Source organism: Callorhinus ursinus, unplaced genomic scaffold (assembly GCF_003265705.2).
Source record: "Callorhinus ursinus isolate GAN/ISIS: 27379988/994484 unplaced genomic scaffold, GSC_fseal_2.0 scaffold4, whole genome shotgun sequence".
NCBI classification, from domain to species: Eukaryota; Metazoa; Chordata; class Mammalia; order Carnivora; family Otariidae; genus Callorhinus; species Callorhinus ursinus.
In genome coordinates this window covers 140,506,989-140,523,085 of record NW_027397066.1, presented here as the reverse complement: position 1 = coordinate 140,523,085, position 16,097 = coordinate 140,506,989, and the positions used below count along the sequence as shown (strand labels likewise).

The window sequence follows — 16,097 nt, the reverse complement described above, 5'->3', positions numbered from 1 at the left end:
ATGGACTCTGAAAAACAAACTGAGGGTTCTAGAGGGGAGGGGGTGGGCGGTTGGGTTAGCCTGGTGATGGGTATTAAGGAGGGCATGTTCTGCATGGAGCACTGGGTGTCATATTATATGCAAACAATGAATCATGGAACACTACATCAAAAACTAATGATGTAATGTATGGTGATTAACATAACATAATAAAAAAAATTGAAAAAAAAATCTGCTAATAGCCTTATGGGATTTCCCATGTATGTAACAAGCTTGTTTCTCTTGCTATTTTTAAGATTATCTCTTCTTATTTAACTTTCATGTTTTAATTATAATTATAATTAACTTAATTATAATGTGTAGATCTCTTTGGGTTCATCTTCTTTGGAACTCTGTGGGCTTCCTGTATCTGAGTGCCTGTTTCCATTCCCAGATTAGGGAAGTTTTCATCCATGATCTCTTTAAAGTAAGTTTTCTGTCGCTTTCTCTCTCTTTTCTCCTTCTAGGACACCCATATGCAGATATTATTCTGCTTAATGTTATCCCGTAAGTCCCTTAAGGTATCCCACTTTTTTAAATTCTTTTTTTCTTTTTGCAACTCTGTCTGGGTGAGTTTCATTGCTTTGTCTTCCAGTTCACCAAACCATTTTTCTGCTTTATCCAGTCTGCTGTTGAACTCCTCTAGTGTATTTTTCATTGGTTACTGTATTCTTAAGCTCTGTAACTTCTTTTTGGTACTTTCTTATATTTTCTATGTCTTTGTTTAAATTCTCATTGTATTCATCCATTCTTCTCCCTAAGTCAGTGAGCATCTTTATAACCATTATTTTGAACTCTTTATCAGGTAGATTACTTATCTCTGTTTCATTAAGGTGATTTTCTGAGGTCTTTACTGTTCATTTGAAACATATGCCTTTGTCTTGTTTTGCCTGATTATCAGAACAGCTACCTCTCCCAGTCTTGAAGAATTGGCCTTGTGTAGAAGATGATGTGTGAAGCCCAGGAGAAATCCCTCTGGCTACTAGAACCAGACACTCCAGAGGTATCCCCTCTGTGGGGTGCATGCACCAGCCAGCTGTGGCAGAGCCATGGCTGTGGCACAGAAGGAAGCAAGATGCTGGCCTGGCAGTGGTTTGACTCTGGCACAGGAGGGGTGGGACACTTGCCTCGCTGTGGTAAATCTGTGGCTTGGAAGGGTAGGTCTCTTGCCTGGCTGGCTGTGACATGGTTCTGGTGTGATGCAGGGTGCTCTCCCAGCTGGCTATGGCATAGCTGGGGCATGGTGAGGTGCGGTACACCTACCTGCACTAGCAGGTTAGAGGGAGATTGCCAAAATAATACCCACCAGTATTGGTATTAGCAAGGTAGAATGAGATTGCAAAAATGCACCTGCCAATGCTTCTGTCCCTGGAGAGAGTCCCAACATGTTTCTGCCTCTCTAGTGATTACTTTAAGATTAGTAATTGGGTCTGCCTCAAATATGGACCAGGTGTTTTCAAACTGCTGTTTTTTTTTGCTGGGTCCTGGAGTGACTGAGTCTACATGCAAGTCCCTTCAGGGCAGGTTCTCTGTTCCCTACAGCCTCCCTACAGTTGTTCCTTCTCCTGGATATAATCCCTGATGGTCTTATGTTTGGGGCAGGGGGGCTCATCTTTCCAGTACAGGACCCAAAGGTTGTGGTGTCAACCTCTAGCTTCTCAGGAGAAAGTGCTGTACTTTGGGAATCTCTCCTCATTATGGGTCATCATGTCTAGAATCGGAGTTTTTGGCAGCAGGTGTGTCTCTGCCTCTCTTACTCATCTCCTCATAGCCCTTTTATCCTTTATTGTGGAGGCACAATGTTCATCCAGTTATCCGATTTTTTCAGAGAAATTACTCCATGTGTAGGAGTAGTTTGTTGTATCCATGGGAGGAGGTGAGTTCAGGATATTCCTACACTGCCATCTTGAACCACCCACTCCTCTTCTCCTACTTTATCATTCTTGAAATGATCTCTTTCCTGGGACATCACATTCAGTGATTTTTCTCCTAACTCTTGACCAAAACTTCTTAGTCTTTTGGGGGATTTTCTGCAAAATGTTGCTTAATTATTGCTATTCCCCATTTTCTATCCTTAGCTGTATTTTTATTCTCCCTTCAAGGTTTCCCTAGATAGTCAAATATACCATTAAATTTCTATTTCTAGATATAGCCTAAATTTTAGACTCATTTTTGCTTTGTGTACTATACATCTCCATTTAGATAACCCAAAGGCTTCTCAAAATCAACGATATGCTAAATAAAACCATTATTTCTCTTTCTTACTCTAAAAAACATGTTGCTTTATCCATATGTCTTCCTTCATCTAATGGTGCCACCATTCATCCTGTTGCCTAAAAATAAAACCTTGAAGATTTCCCCTCATATGTTAGTGTTCCTCTTAAAATATTTTTGAAAGGTTATTCTCTCTTATTCTTGAACTGCACTTCCTTGACTAAGGACTTAGTCAGTTTTTATAAGCTACTTATTTAATTTTCTTATAGGTTTCCTTAAGTTCATCCTCCCTACTTCCACTTCTCCATTCTCAGTTATGATCCCAAAGCTGAAAGAATTATTTTTTTCCTTTTTTTTAATCTGAACTTGTTCTGCTTTCAATCCTCAATTATTCTCCAGTAGCTAAAGATAAAAGCTAAGTTCCCTAGCTTCGTATAGAAGATCCCCTATGACTCAACCTCCTTTGGTAATTACCAACTAATCTCCCACTTGCAACTTAACCATTCAGCCATAAATGAGCAAATAAAAATTATTCAATTTTCTGTAATTATAGCTATCATCATGATGTTTTTTCAGCTTAGAAATTCTATCTTTCTTCTGTGCACTTTGAACACTTATACTTTACTTCTAAATTTCAGTTCCTTTGTGACATCTCCCTTGACTTGCCAAGGCATTTTGTCATATGTTACTTGGACTTTGTGGTATTTTCACCATATGACTATTATCACTTTTCTCACCCACTTGCAGTCATTTATGTATATGCACATACCCCACATTAAGCTTTCTATTTTTCATGACAGCATTTTCAACATCTAATAATGTCTCAATAAATAATTAACACCAAATATGTGATGAGCAAATAAATAGATCAATACATTTAATTACAAGAAAGTCTAAGGAATTCAATGTTTGTAACTTAAAACTTGCCATGAATAAGGAAATAAGGATGCATTTTTACTTTCCTAATGCTTGAAATCCATATAACTTTATAAGGCAATTCCAAAAAACAAAATTTTTCTTTTGGTAATTGAAATGTAATCTTTATTAATTTATGAAAGTTAAATAAAAAGCTTTAAAATAAGGCTATTATCACATATCACCTATCAGAGAAAATTAAATTTTAATTATATATGATATTTCAACTACTGAAAAAAATCTTAAGAATTTATCTTTAGGTAGTTTAAGAAGAATTCTCAAAGAAACTATTTAGACTACCCTGGAAATGACTCATTTCCTTGAAATTTTCTCCAGAAATGTCCCTGGTATAATATAGATTTCTATGGTAGCAGCATGTTTCATGCCAAACCCTGGATCCTTTCTAAATCTCTATCACATAGATTGTAGTAAAAATGCTTTAAAAATTAAATATTAATTTATGGTTCAATAGCCTACACCCATTCTTGGAAAACACAGAAGTTTAGAAATAAAACAGCTAAAGGAAAAAAAAATTAAAAATGTAACATCATCATGGGTATATTTATCCAGCAAAATGCTGATTCTACCATATCAAAAAAATCAGTTCACACTTTTTAAGAAAAAGTTAAATCATAAATAGTATAAACACAACTAAAAGATATTCCATCAACCTTAAACCCAACATATTCTGAAGCCTCTCACCTGGCTGAATGTTTTCTCTTATGATAGTGACATGGTTATCTCGATCTGGTCGTGTGTGTTCATGCCAAAAGCCTATCACATGGCCTAATTCATGAACAACAATTCCAAATTTATCACAGTTCTTGCCAATAGAGATTGCCTGGGGTCCATTTCCCCGCCGACCTACATAGGAGCAGCATCTGCAATAAAGGAAAAACACAGAGATGGTGGTGGCAATGATAGATTAATTACAGTACAGTGAAACTTGTCAAGAATTATGATCAACTACAAAGTCCAACACATTCAGAGGCAGAGCAGCCTTTCATCAATAAACACGGCTAATTTCTAGTCCTGGTAAATGTATAGACAACAAAAGTCTCCACATAATCACTGAAGTGCTTTTTCACTAATTCATACATTAGAAGATATGCCTTAAATCATTATTAGGAGTGTTCAGAAGATATCAGAAAATAAAATATCTATGATGGTGATTAATGGGCTTTAAACATATAGTTAAACTCAAGATTTACTACCCACAATTATGTCTAATACAGTTTTTTAGTCTCACAATCCATCTACATTATTTAGGTAACTACTTTGTCACTATGGTGGTCACCATAGTGACACTATGGTGTCACTCCCTACACCATATGGTTATCTGGAAATAATCCATTATTTCAGTTTTGAATATAAAAACAAAGTTTATTTTCCCCTTTAAGAAAAATGAATTAGGGGTGCCTGGGTGGCTCAGTCAGTTAAGCGCCTGACTCTTGGTTTCAGCTCAGGTCATGATCTCAGGGTTGTGAGATTGAGCCCCATGTCAGGCTCCACGTTTAGTGCAGAATCTGCTTAAGATTCTCTCTCTCTCTCCCCCTCTCCCTCTACCCCTCATCCCCCCCTAAAAAAAGAAAAAGTAAAAGAAAAGAAAAAAAATGAACTAAAGAAAGAAAAATGGTTAATCAATAATGGAGTTATTTTTCCTACTCATGGAAGAATTTATTTTGAAGAAGAAAACTTTTAAAAGAAGGAATCAATGGAGGAAAATTAGTTTCAAAAGGTAAATTTTCTAAGGTTAATAGCTAACTGGTGGAGAAAAACCAACAACTGGTAGAATTATGATTTGCAAATATAAATAAAATTATATCTAAAACTTAAATAATTGGGGTTTACATTAAAATAGGTTTATATATAGGATCACAGCTTGAGACAGCAATAGAGGGCAGTAAATAATTGGTCTTGAATAGTTGGTAATCATGATGGACAAGACACCAAACACAGAAAACTGTCAAAATTAAGTGCCCAAATGTTAAGAGGAATTTCACAAATTTTCAGTTTCCAAAGTAGGTATATTTGATAGTACTTTTGATTGTTCACAAATACAAATATTTTTCATTCCAATTATTTCTGTAGGCTTTAAATGCCTTAAGCATCTTAACCTACACCATACACTTATTTATGAATCTATTATAACAATTAATGAAGCTTAATAAATTAATAATAGGAAAAATGAGGTAACTGGTAGGGAAAAAATCAGGAAATTTTGTTTTTGCCCCCATTTTTAATACTATGCTTCAATCTATACACAGATATTTATTACATACCCAAATAGTAAACTATTAGATGGAGAAAAACACAAAATTTGCAAATTTTGGAGAGATTTAAACTGAATCATTTGCTACCATAGAGCAACAGTATATCTGATGATTATATAGCAACTAAATTACACACACTGAGTCATTCTTGCTGGTTATATTCAAAGAAGAAAATACTTTGCAAATCAAAATCTGGGAGATAGTCAAGCAATGTGGTCAACTTATTTAATCTAAAACACCTTTTTTAAGCATAATTTCACCCATAGCAATTTCCAATAAATAAGATGAATTCCATAACAGAAAACAAAAATATATTTTCCACTGACTTTTATAACGATCCTGTGAAAGAAGAAAAATGTGGTGGCTTGATTCCTCTTGTTCTAGGGAGAGAATAATTCTGGATGCTAAGATGAAAAAATAACTAAATATATGCACATATAATTAGGTATGGAATGACAGGGTAATATGTGAGGTTTATAAAAATGTGGTTTAAACACATCTAGGTATTATCTTAGTTTCAAATATCACTCAGGTTGATGCCATTTTCTTATATATAGCTTTTGATTTTTTTTATTTCTAATTTGTGTGCTGTTTTTAAAACTTGGCCACTATAAGATCTATCTGTCCTCTCAAGAAAAACTTTCACCATCTATAGGAGGCCACAACTCTCCCTACGCCATAGACAGTAATCAGGTAACCTAAAACCTGCTATTCCTTACTTTTGCCTCAGACTAGAGGACCAAAGCACCGTTAGATTTTGCCTGTTAGATAATCTATCATGACATCCACAAAGATGTCCTCCCCACAGCAGTCTTTTCTCAACTTTGAGATAATTTAAAAATTTAAAGTCATATTATGACTCTTCTCTACCCAATATTCTCCAATGGTTCTATGGCACATTGTGTCAATATTCAAAAATATTCATTACCCCTCACTGGAAGATAATCATACTTCCTTACTCCACTGATGTTGATTTTGGTCATGTGACTTGCTCTGGATAATGTCATGTGAGCACAAACTCTTTGTGTAATTTCTGGAATCTTTAATAGTCAATATGTTTGGCAATTTTGTCTCTGCTTCATCTGCCACAACTGCAAAGTTCTAAAAAGAGGTTCCTCCATCAGACTGAATACTAAAGTGGTAACTCTGGAGAGAGACACAGCCAACCAGTGATGGACAGGCAGTATGAACAAGGAATGAATGTTTGTTACTTGAAGCCACTGGGATTGAAGGGTCATGTATTAAATGAATCATGTCAGCTTACTAATACAAGCTTTCTCTTTTACTCAGAGGAAAATCTGAAGTACTTACAAATAACTGTAAGATCCCACATGATCTTCACACACAAATGTCTTACCATCCAGTCCCATCTCTTGCTACTGTCCCTGCAACTCACTCCTCCTGAGCCATGCAGTGTCCTGGCTGTGCCTTCAGCATACAGACATGCTCTTGCCTTAAAGCCTTTTTCCTGGCTATTTCTTCTGTCAGGACCTCTGTTCTCCCACATAGCCATATGGCTCATTTCATCTTCTTTTTCAAGTTTTTGTGCAAATGCCTTTCTATCCCATTTATATTGCTTTCCTTTTTGTCCTAGAACTTAGAGTCTATTAATACATTTTATATTTCATTGATTTTCATGGGTTTTTTTTCTAACTCCCCAACCTAGAATGTAAGCTATTTGTGGGCAGACAACTTACATGTTTTGTATACTGATATCTCTAGCCCCTAAAATATAGTCAGGCACATAGTACAGCTCAGCAGATACAGAGAACATATTAGAAGTTGCAAGCACTGGGGGTGGGAGGTGAGAGGGTGGGTCAAGTGAGTGAAGGGGGTAAAAATGTACAAACTTCCAGTTACAAGACAAATAAGTCCTGGGGATGTAATGTACAGCATGGTAACTAAAGTTAATAATACTGTATCACATACTTGAAAGTTGCTAAGAGAGCAGATCTAAAAGTTCTCATCACAAGAAAATAAAAGTTTTGCAACTATGTGGGGTGATGCCTGTTAACTAAATTTATTGTGGAAATCATTTCATAAAATATGCATATATCAACACATCACAGTATACACCTTAAAGGAATACAGTGTTCTATATCATTTATATTGTAATAAAACTGGAAAAAGATCATTTTTGAAATAAGTAAATTAATAAATATTTGTTGAAAGAACAGATCTCATAAGTGCAGGAGAGAACTAAGACTTCAGTGGTTAGCAGGGAGCATTCAAAGCAATGGTGAAGATGCTTATGGCCAGAGATTAAAAATGCTCTTCTTGAGATACCTCCCCCCACCTGGCTCTCCACTTTTTCCATTGGTGTGATTCTATAAATTTTCTAATAATCCAACAAGTCATTTTTTCTGCTTAAATTAACTAGCCTCCGTTGTTTGCAAGCAAGAACCCTAGCTAGCACACCTCCTCTGCCTAACTATAATCTTCATGCAGAGAAAAACACCTCACATTCAATTTTATAGTCCCAAAAATTAGTATAGTAAGTGGCACAAAATGAAAATTCAATAGGTAAGGATGAATAAGTGACTGTTGCCATAATCTGAATATCCAAACTGACCAAATTTAAACACAATTTAAAACACGAAATCTAGAAAATAGCTAAATAAATTAACCCTAAGTTTATTTGTTTGGTTAGTTGTTTTTAAGGAATCATTAAAAATTAGCAGGAGGAAAAAAGTAAGATTGTTCAAGAAATTATCTAGTAGAGGATAGAGGATATTCATGCATTAAAGACCGAAATATGAGACCTAAAACCATAAAAATCCTAGAGGAGAACATAGGCAGTAAACTCTTTGACATTGGCTATAGCGACTTTTTTCTAGACAGGTCTCCTAAGGCAAAGGAAACAAAAACAAAAATGAACTATTGGGACTACAACAAAATAAAAAGGATTTGCACAACGAAGGAAACAGTCAACAAAACTAAAAAGCAACTTACTGAATGGAGAATATAATTGCAAATGACATATCTGATAAAGGGCTACTATCCAAAATATGTAAGAACTTATAAAACTCAACACCAAAAAAAAAAAAAAAAACCCAAAGAATCCAATTAAAAAATGGGCAGGAGACATGAACAGACATTTATCCAAAGAAGACATTTATATAGCCAACAGACACATGAAAAGATTTCATCATCACTCACCATCAGAAAAATGCAAATCAAAACGACAATGAGATATCACCTCACACCCATCAGAATGGCTAAAATCAACAACACAAGAAACAAGAAGTGTTGGAGAGGATGTGGAGAAAAAGTAATCCTCATGCACTGTTGGTGGGAATGCAAACTAGTGCAGCTACTCTGGAAAACAGTATGGAGTTTCCTCAAGAAGTTAAAAATAGAACTACCCTCTAATGTAGCAATTGCACTAATTATTTACCCAAAGAATCCAATATCACTAATTCAAAGGGATACATGCACCTCTGTTTACAAAAGCATTATTTACAATACAATAGCCAAGATATGGAAGCAGCCAAGTGTCCATCGAAAGATGAACGGATAAACAAGAGGTGGTATATATACACAATGGAATACTATTCAGCCATAAAAAAGAATGAAATCTTGTTATTTGCAAAGACATGGATGGAGCTAGTGAGTATTATGCTAAGTGAAAGAAGTCAATCAGAGAAAGACAAATACTATATGATTTCACTCACATGTGGAATTTAAGTAAAATAAATGAGCAAAGGGATAAAGAGAAAGAGATAAACCAAGAAACAGACTCTTAACTATAGTGAACAAACTGATGGTTACCAGAGGGAAAGAGGGTAGGGATTGGGCTAAGCAGCTGATGGGGATTAAGAAGGCCACTTGTTGTGATGAGCACCAGGTGATGTATAGAATTGTTTAATCACTATAATTGTACACCTGAAACTAATGTAACAGTGTTTAAAAAATAAAGTTATACTTTAAAAAAGAGAATATTCAGCAATATAAAGTTGCATGGTAGACAAAGGTAATAAATTCAGCTGTATAAATTTCTGACTTACAAAGAAATAAATCACACAAGTCTTTATAAAGTGATCTTACATTTTGCTGATAATAATCATCTTGTGAAATAAATGTCACTGATGACAATAAATATTCATTGAAAAATATTTATAGTTAAGTTCAAACTTTTTGCCAACAGAGGGAAAGGACACAATACCAAAATCCAATAGGAGTGTTATGCATTTGACTTGACATAGATCTTATTGCAGTAGCCCTCAGTGTTTTGTGTAATACCAGATACCAAACTCTTTAATAATTTTGATTAATCTTTATGGGATATAAATGCAGCATTATCATAGAAAAAAAATCACCATAATGATAAAATAACTGTTTCATGAAATTATGGCCAATAATGGTAATTCCAAATGAAATTTAGAAGTCACAAAATGGTTAGAATGATTAGCAAGCCAATGATCAATTCCTATAAAATGTATCATCCTTCCTATCATTGAAAATACAATATAAAGAAATTGAATACAAAACAAATCACCAAATGCAACATTACTACTATAACAGTCACAATTATATGTATATATAAATACTCAAAAGTTTGATTTCAGGAGTGCAACTACAGATTCAAGGATTTGAGGGCAATTCACAACTTCAGTTTCCATTTCTCTAAAATCATTAAAATCATCGTTAAAGTACATGCTCTTCAATACCGCTACATTCTTACATTCTTTTCTTCTAGAATTACATACGACGTGCTTTAGCCGATGTGTAAATTGTCAATATTTTCTTGATCACCTATCTATAAAGCAGCGCACTGGGTGTCACGAAGGATGAAGAGATAAGCAACCTGTCATCACAGATGAAGGCAGACATATGAACGAATGGTGGAAATGTAACTAGTACAGCTAAGGTAGAGCAAAGTCACACTGACGGCAGCTCAGAAATGGGTGAGAAAGAAATATGTGGACGATTTCCACTGATGAAAATGGAAGCAAAGGCATTCCACGGAAGCAGAAAAGCACAAGCAAACACATGAAGAAATGACAGCAAATGGGGAAAAACAGTTTAGCAGGATAAAACAAGTAAAATGAAAAATTTTGAAAAAAGCCAAATTAATGAAAGAAAATGAGCATAAATACGAGTTTGCTACAAACAGAAATTTATTAATGAGATAATGAATGCCAGTGTTTTGTTTGCATTTGTTTTACAAAATTGAAGGGTAGTAAAGATAAAGGAAAGATACATTGATCTGAATACATTATGTATTTAGAAATATATAAGCTGAGCTATATTCATTTCTATTAGATAACGAGAAGGAAGGAAGGAGAGTCTAGATTTGGACCTTTTAAATATTAAATAGATATTAAGAACTAGGAGGCATTTCACATGTAACCAAAACTTGTCAAGATAAAATTTAGTAATTTGGAAGAAAACATTACTTGAATAAGTCAAAACTAAAAAATTATGGCATTATCCAAAATTATATAGAAAGGTAATAATGTATACTTTTTCTTAATGTCACTCAGATAGGGTCAAAAGTAAAATCCATTACTTTTTAAGTGAGGTTAAATCTTCTAGGAATATGTGATAGAACAAAGCCAGATGACACAATCCTCCCCCAATACCCAGTGACATATATATTTTCTCCCCAAAAAATATATGTGATTGGGGCAAGAACTCTTTCCTCCAAATGAATGAAGCATTTATTTTTACTTCCCTATATAAACTATACGAGAGGGTATTCAAATAGTTTGAGCTGATTAGAGAAAATTCCTCTTTGTAGAGGAGTCCAGCTAATAAATGTAGAAGGACTAAGAGGAAAGAACAACATTAGCAAATCACTATTTTGCAATGATGGGAACTTTTACAATGGAAGGACTGGGCCGTCACCCCTGGAATCCACTGATCAACAGCAGCATCGCTGAAGTGCTAGGTCCAGCACATGTGCCTCCTGAGGGGATGCAATGTCAAGGAGACAGCAAGCCCTACCAAGTATTCTTCCTGAGCAAGCAAAAGTTCTAGTTTAATCAAATATTTAAATGTAAGTTCCAACTAACTAGAGATAGAGGAGAGAGAAGTTTGAGACCTTTCACAGTAAAAAGGCTTTAAGTATACAGTGTTGCTTGGAGAACTGCTGTTACTGTAACTTGGCTAGATTATGGGATGTGGTGGCAGAAGAGGCTGCACATGGAAGTTGTGGTAAGTTCATGGCATTCTTTAAATGTTATATCAAGGAATTTGGATTTTATTCTCAGGCTAACATCTCCCAAAATGTGTTCTGGGATACTGATGTATGTTCTTCACTCTTAAAAGAGTGGCATGGATGCTCTGTTTTTTAAGTAAGTTTAAAAAACACTGTATTCTATATTCTCTCTGATGGGTTGAATATTCATAATGTTCATTAGCACATTGCTGCAGAAATATCTACTGAAATTTAACACAGCATTTCACAACTTATGGAAGAGTTGTTTTTTTTTCGTTTGTTTGTTTTTTACTTTTTTGTATTATTATGTTATGTTCATCGCCATACATTACATCATTAGTTTTTGATGTAGTGTTCCATGATTCATTGTTTGTGTATAACACCCAGTGCTCCAGAACAGTTGTTTTGGAGAGTATTTGTTATCATCCCGTAAGAAGCCAATCTAGAAAGCAGCACTCTACGAGGAAGCACTGAAGAATCAACAAAAAAGGGTGGTGTCTTGCTCTGACTGGTATTCTTTGAAGATAATTCTAGTGGCAGTAAATTGATGAGGGAAGACAGTCAAGCATTTGGAATAGGTCAGGTGTGACATGACAAAGACATGAATGGACTGAGGCACTGACATGGGATGGAGGTAGAAATCAAAAGATATAGTGACTGTCAATGGAATCTTACTGCATAGATTTTAGAGGGAGCTCAAGAGAATCACCAGACGATATTACTGACGGTGGCAACACCATTATTATAGTTGCAACACGAGGAGAAGTAGTTGACGTAGTGGGGAAATACACTTGAGGTACATGTACAAAGGTCTATGATCAAAGACTATATTTATTCAAAATATATCTTCTTATGTAAAATTCACACTTTCTCATGGGCAAAATGCTAAGCAAATAAGAAATGAATCCTACCTCTGGATTTTCTTTTTCCTCTTCTACACTTACTTAAGTCATTCCCTGGTTCTACTTACCCACAAGGTCTATACGTGAATACAATGTAACTCTCTTCATCACTTCTTTCAATAAAAGTCACACATGTGTGCTTTTCCCAGTGCCTCATGGCCTGCTTGAACATGGCTCGCTGACTGCCTAGAAAAATGGCAGGATGTTAATAAAACAAAGTGTCTGCCTTAGGGAGCAGTGCTACACGCTGGCTCCTCCATCCTGAGTCTGACTAGGCAGTTCGGATGACATCACTCTCGTCAACCAACAAATACTAGCCTAGAGCACCACAAGTGATCACTCTTAAGAAGGGTCACTCACCTTATAATCAGAAGGTTCAAGCTCACTATCTCTACAAATATGTGTGTGTGTGTACAAGGCTCTATCAACGGGACATATATTCTTCCCGTCAGTTGAAGAGAAATCAGCTTCCTGAATTGATGGACACATTTGAAACTCAGTTTAAAAACCAGAACAGTACTTTAATCTCTTAGAGCTCAAAACTAAAGATATTTTTCAATTTCAATGACATTCTAAACCAACAACCAAGGTAAGTAAAGTATTTCTCATGTTTGATTTAATACTATATTCTCCATATTAATACTCTGGAAAAATACACACAATCTATATAATATTTCTTTATAAAAATAAACACTCTGGGAATACCTTACCAGTGAAGTTGCCTCCTATAACATAAGGAATAACACCTCCAGGCCATATTCTTTCGGTTCTTGATGTAGCAGCTCTGGGAACTCGATTTTTTTCATTTTGCCCTGAGAATTTGAGAGGTACTTTTCCTTTAATTGTGCTGTTTTGCTCCAAGCCTGCAGTGACATTTAAAACATTCTGTGAAACAGAAGTCCTTGGTCAGGGAATCATTTCCTCTTAAAAGACTAAAGTTAAAATGTCTTATTTACATATTTGTGTAAATATGCCTGAAGTCAAAATGCATTAAAGAAAAATTTCATTTATATTACATACTTGAAAAAGTATTAAAATATTTAAGTACTTGATGTCAAAATACTATTTCTTAATGCTCTATAAGCAAATTTTAATGAATTCCCATACAACAGCCTACAGTAGACAGACGTCAGACAGACTGGTAGGCCACAAAAAAATTGTTTTATGTATTTTAATTTACTAGCTCTCTGCCAATTCACCACCAGATGATAAACAGACATGGTTTAAAAAGTCACAAGATATTCAAAACTCTTCTTAACTCTTGCTAAATCCTTCATTCTTTTAAAGCAGGATATTCCACAGTACAGCCTAAAATTATGAAAATTACAGAGAGGATAAATGAAATAATGTTAAGGCAGATATGGTCTCAGCCTCCTGGGATGCTGGTATATCTCCATTCACATTTCCTCTGGATTTATATCCAGATGATTTAGCACGATTTAGAGATCAATACACAACGTGAACAGGCCAACATAAAAATGACAGCCTATTCCTAGAGCAGCTTCCAAGTCTGTAGTCATTAATTTTCTTGGTGGCCTTTCAAAATATTTTTGTTACTGTTTTTTGTTTTTCCTAAATTTGAATTATTGTTCATTCTTTATTTTTTTATTTTATTATGTTACGTTAATCACCGTACATTACATCATTAGTTTCTGATGTAGTGTTCCATGATTCATTATTTGCGTATAACACCCAGTGCTCCATGCAGAACGTACCCTCTTTAATACCCATCACCAGGCTAACCCATCCTCCCACCCCCCCCTCCCCTCTAGAACCCTCAGTTTGTTTCTCAGAGTCCATAGTCTCTCATGGTTTTATTATTCATTTTTATTCATCTATTACTGTTGATCCAAATATCCCACTCCTGGAATATACTTCAGACACAACAAACATTGAATGCATGCCCCTATTCCCACGTCCCTAACAGGTTTATCTTTTAATACCCTGAGGCAAGGCATCTTTGCTTGGGAAAATTATTCCCTGAAAGTGAGTACTGTCAATTATTTAATTAATAATTCATCAGTTTAAAAAATGTCAGGACACACTTTGAACAGAAAACTTTTTTAGAAACTTTATAATCTATAAATCGTGTTTAACAAATTCAATGCTGTAAGTATTAACTAATTATGAAACCAGAAAGCTGTTTTTCTATGTATATTTCTGGAAGGGTCAAAACATTTTCAATTAATTTTTTAATCTCACAAATCACTTTGTCAATTTACTTTAAGTGGGTTTTATTTCAAAACAGTCATGACATTTTTTTGATTTGATTAAAACTGATGTAGTTCCATGCTTGATAAAAACAATTTAGTGTGATACACACTGCACCAGAAATAAATATCAACAATACAATAATCCCTTAATGCATTTTATACTAAGGAGAAGCTGAAAATAAGTTAAAGAAATGTTTCAGTTGTCCCAAAATAAGTTCTAAAAAAACTGACATTAAACATCAGCTAACAAAAATGAATAAAGGACTGTTTCTCAGCATATACCCTTTACACACTTCACATATTAATGGCAAACTGAACTGCTATTGGTATAATATTTACTGTACATCAAGTCAAGTGTCTGCAACTTTAAACATTGATATACCAGAGCCAATTCTTCTTATCCTGTCTATAAGCTGGTAGAGGGCCCCTCGTTTCTTTGACATACCATGGTCTCCAAATCCACCTTAAGAATAAAAGAAAATAGTTAAGTTAAACTCATTGCATTTTAAAGTTCTTCTAAGTAAACCATACCAAAAGGCTACATTGATTTCTCTTTGGACATCTTTTTTTTATGTGGTCTAAGAACATTAGAGTCATGAATATCCATAAATCTTAGAAAAGTGTAAACATTCTACAAACACAATTTTGGTAACTAAAAACAAGTGGGTGGGGTGATCCACAGAACAATCTAAGTGACTTTATTTGGACATCCTGGCAACTGAGTCATCTATCGATAATTTGGAACATTTTTCTTCACTGGGACTTTGACATCACATCGCGTTATATAGGATGACAGCAAGTTGTTCGGCCCTGTTGATTGCATTCCAGCTATTTCTCCAATGTAAACAATATTTTCAGAAGCCAAATCAGCAAATGGAAATAAAAACATTAGAAGAGCAAATATATAGTACAAGTCTTGCTTCAAAGCTATGATCAATTTTGAAATATTTTTAAAAGCATATCATATTTTATAATATATTCAAATATAATTCAAAAATGAGTTTTAATAATTTATAAAAACCAATAACACATAATTACAAAAACATCACAACAATCGAAAAGGATGCTCAGCAGCAAAATACATTCTGTTATGCTATATAATTGGCAAAATTTATAAAAATAGATGTAAAGAATTTTAGAGTGCAAAAGGTAGAAAAGGAGGTCAGGATGAGGAATTATATCCTTTTGCAGATTTACCAACTGGGAAAAAAAATAGAAAAGGCAGATTTCCTCTCAAAGGTCAGAAAGCAGAGCATCTGAGGAAAATCCAAGTCCTCTGATTCTCATTCCAGACCTTGAATAGAATGCTCTCCCAATTTTATCTCCTATTTTCCCCTCCTATTGAATTTTCAGTGGACAAATAACAAGAAGACATCACTGAGCAAACAACCAATACAAC

At 34.7% G+C, this 16,097-nt stretch overlaps 1 protein-coding gene across 5 annotated transcripts in view; it reads right to left on the bottom strand.

The window, feature by feature from the left end:
• The window catches only part of TLL1 (tolloid like 1), a 216,871-nt gene that overhangs the window by 113,599 nt on the left and 87,175 nt on the right, over window positions 1-16,097 (bottom strand). For all 5 annotated transcript variants that reach the window (XM_073892462.1, XM_073892461.1, XM_025874003.2 and 2 more), the window contains 4 exons: window positions 15,081-15,161; window positions 13,196-13,348; window positions 12,554-12,671; window positions 3,850-4,028 (listed from right to left, as the gene is read on the bottom strand). In XM_073892462.1, the coding sequence (XP_073748563.1) occupies window positions 3,850-4,028; window positions 12,554-12,671; window positions 13,196-13,348; window positions 15,081-15,161 (531 nt within the window). The remainder of the gene's footprint in view (window positions 1-3,849; window positions 4,029-12,553; window positions 12,672-13,195; window positions 13,349-15,080; window positions 15,162-16,097) is intronic.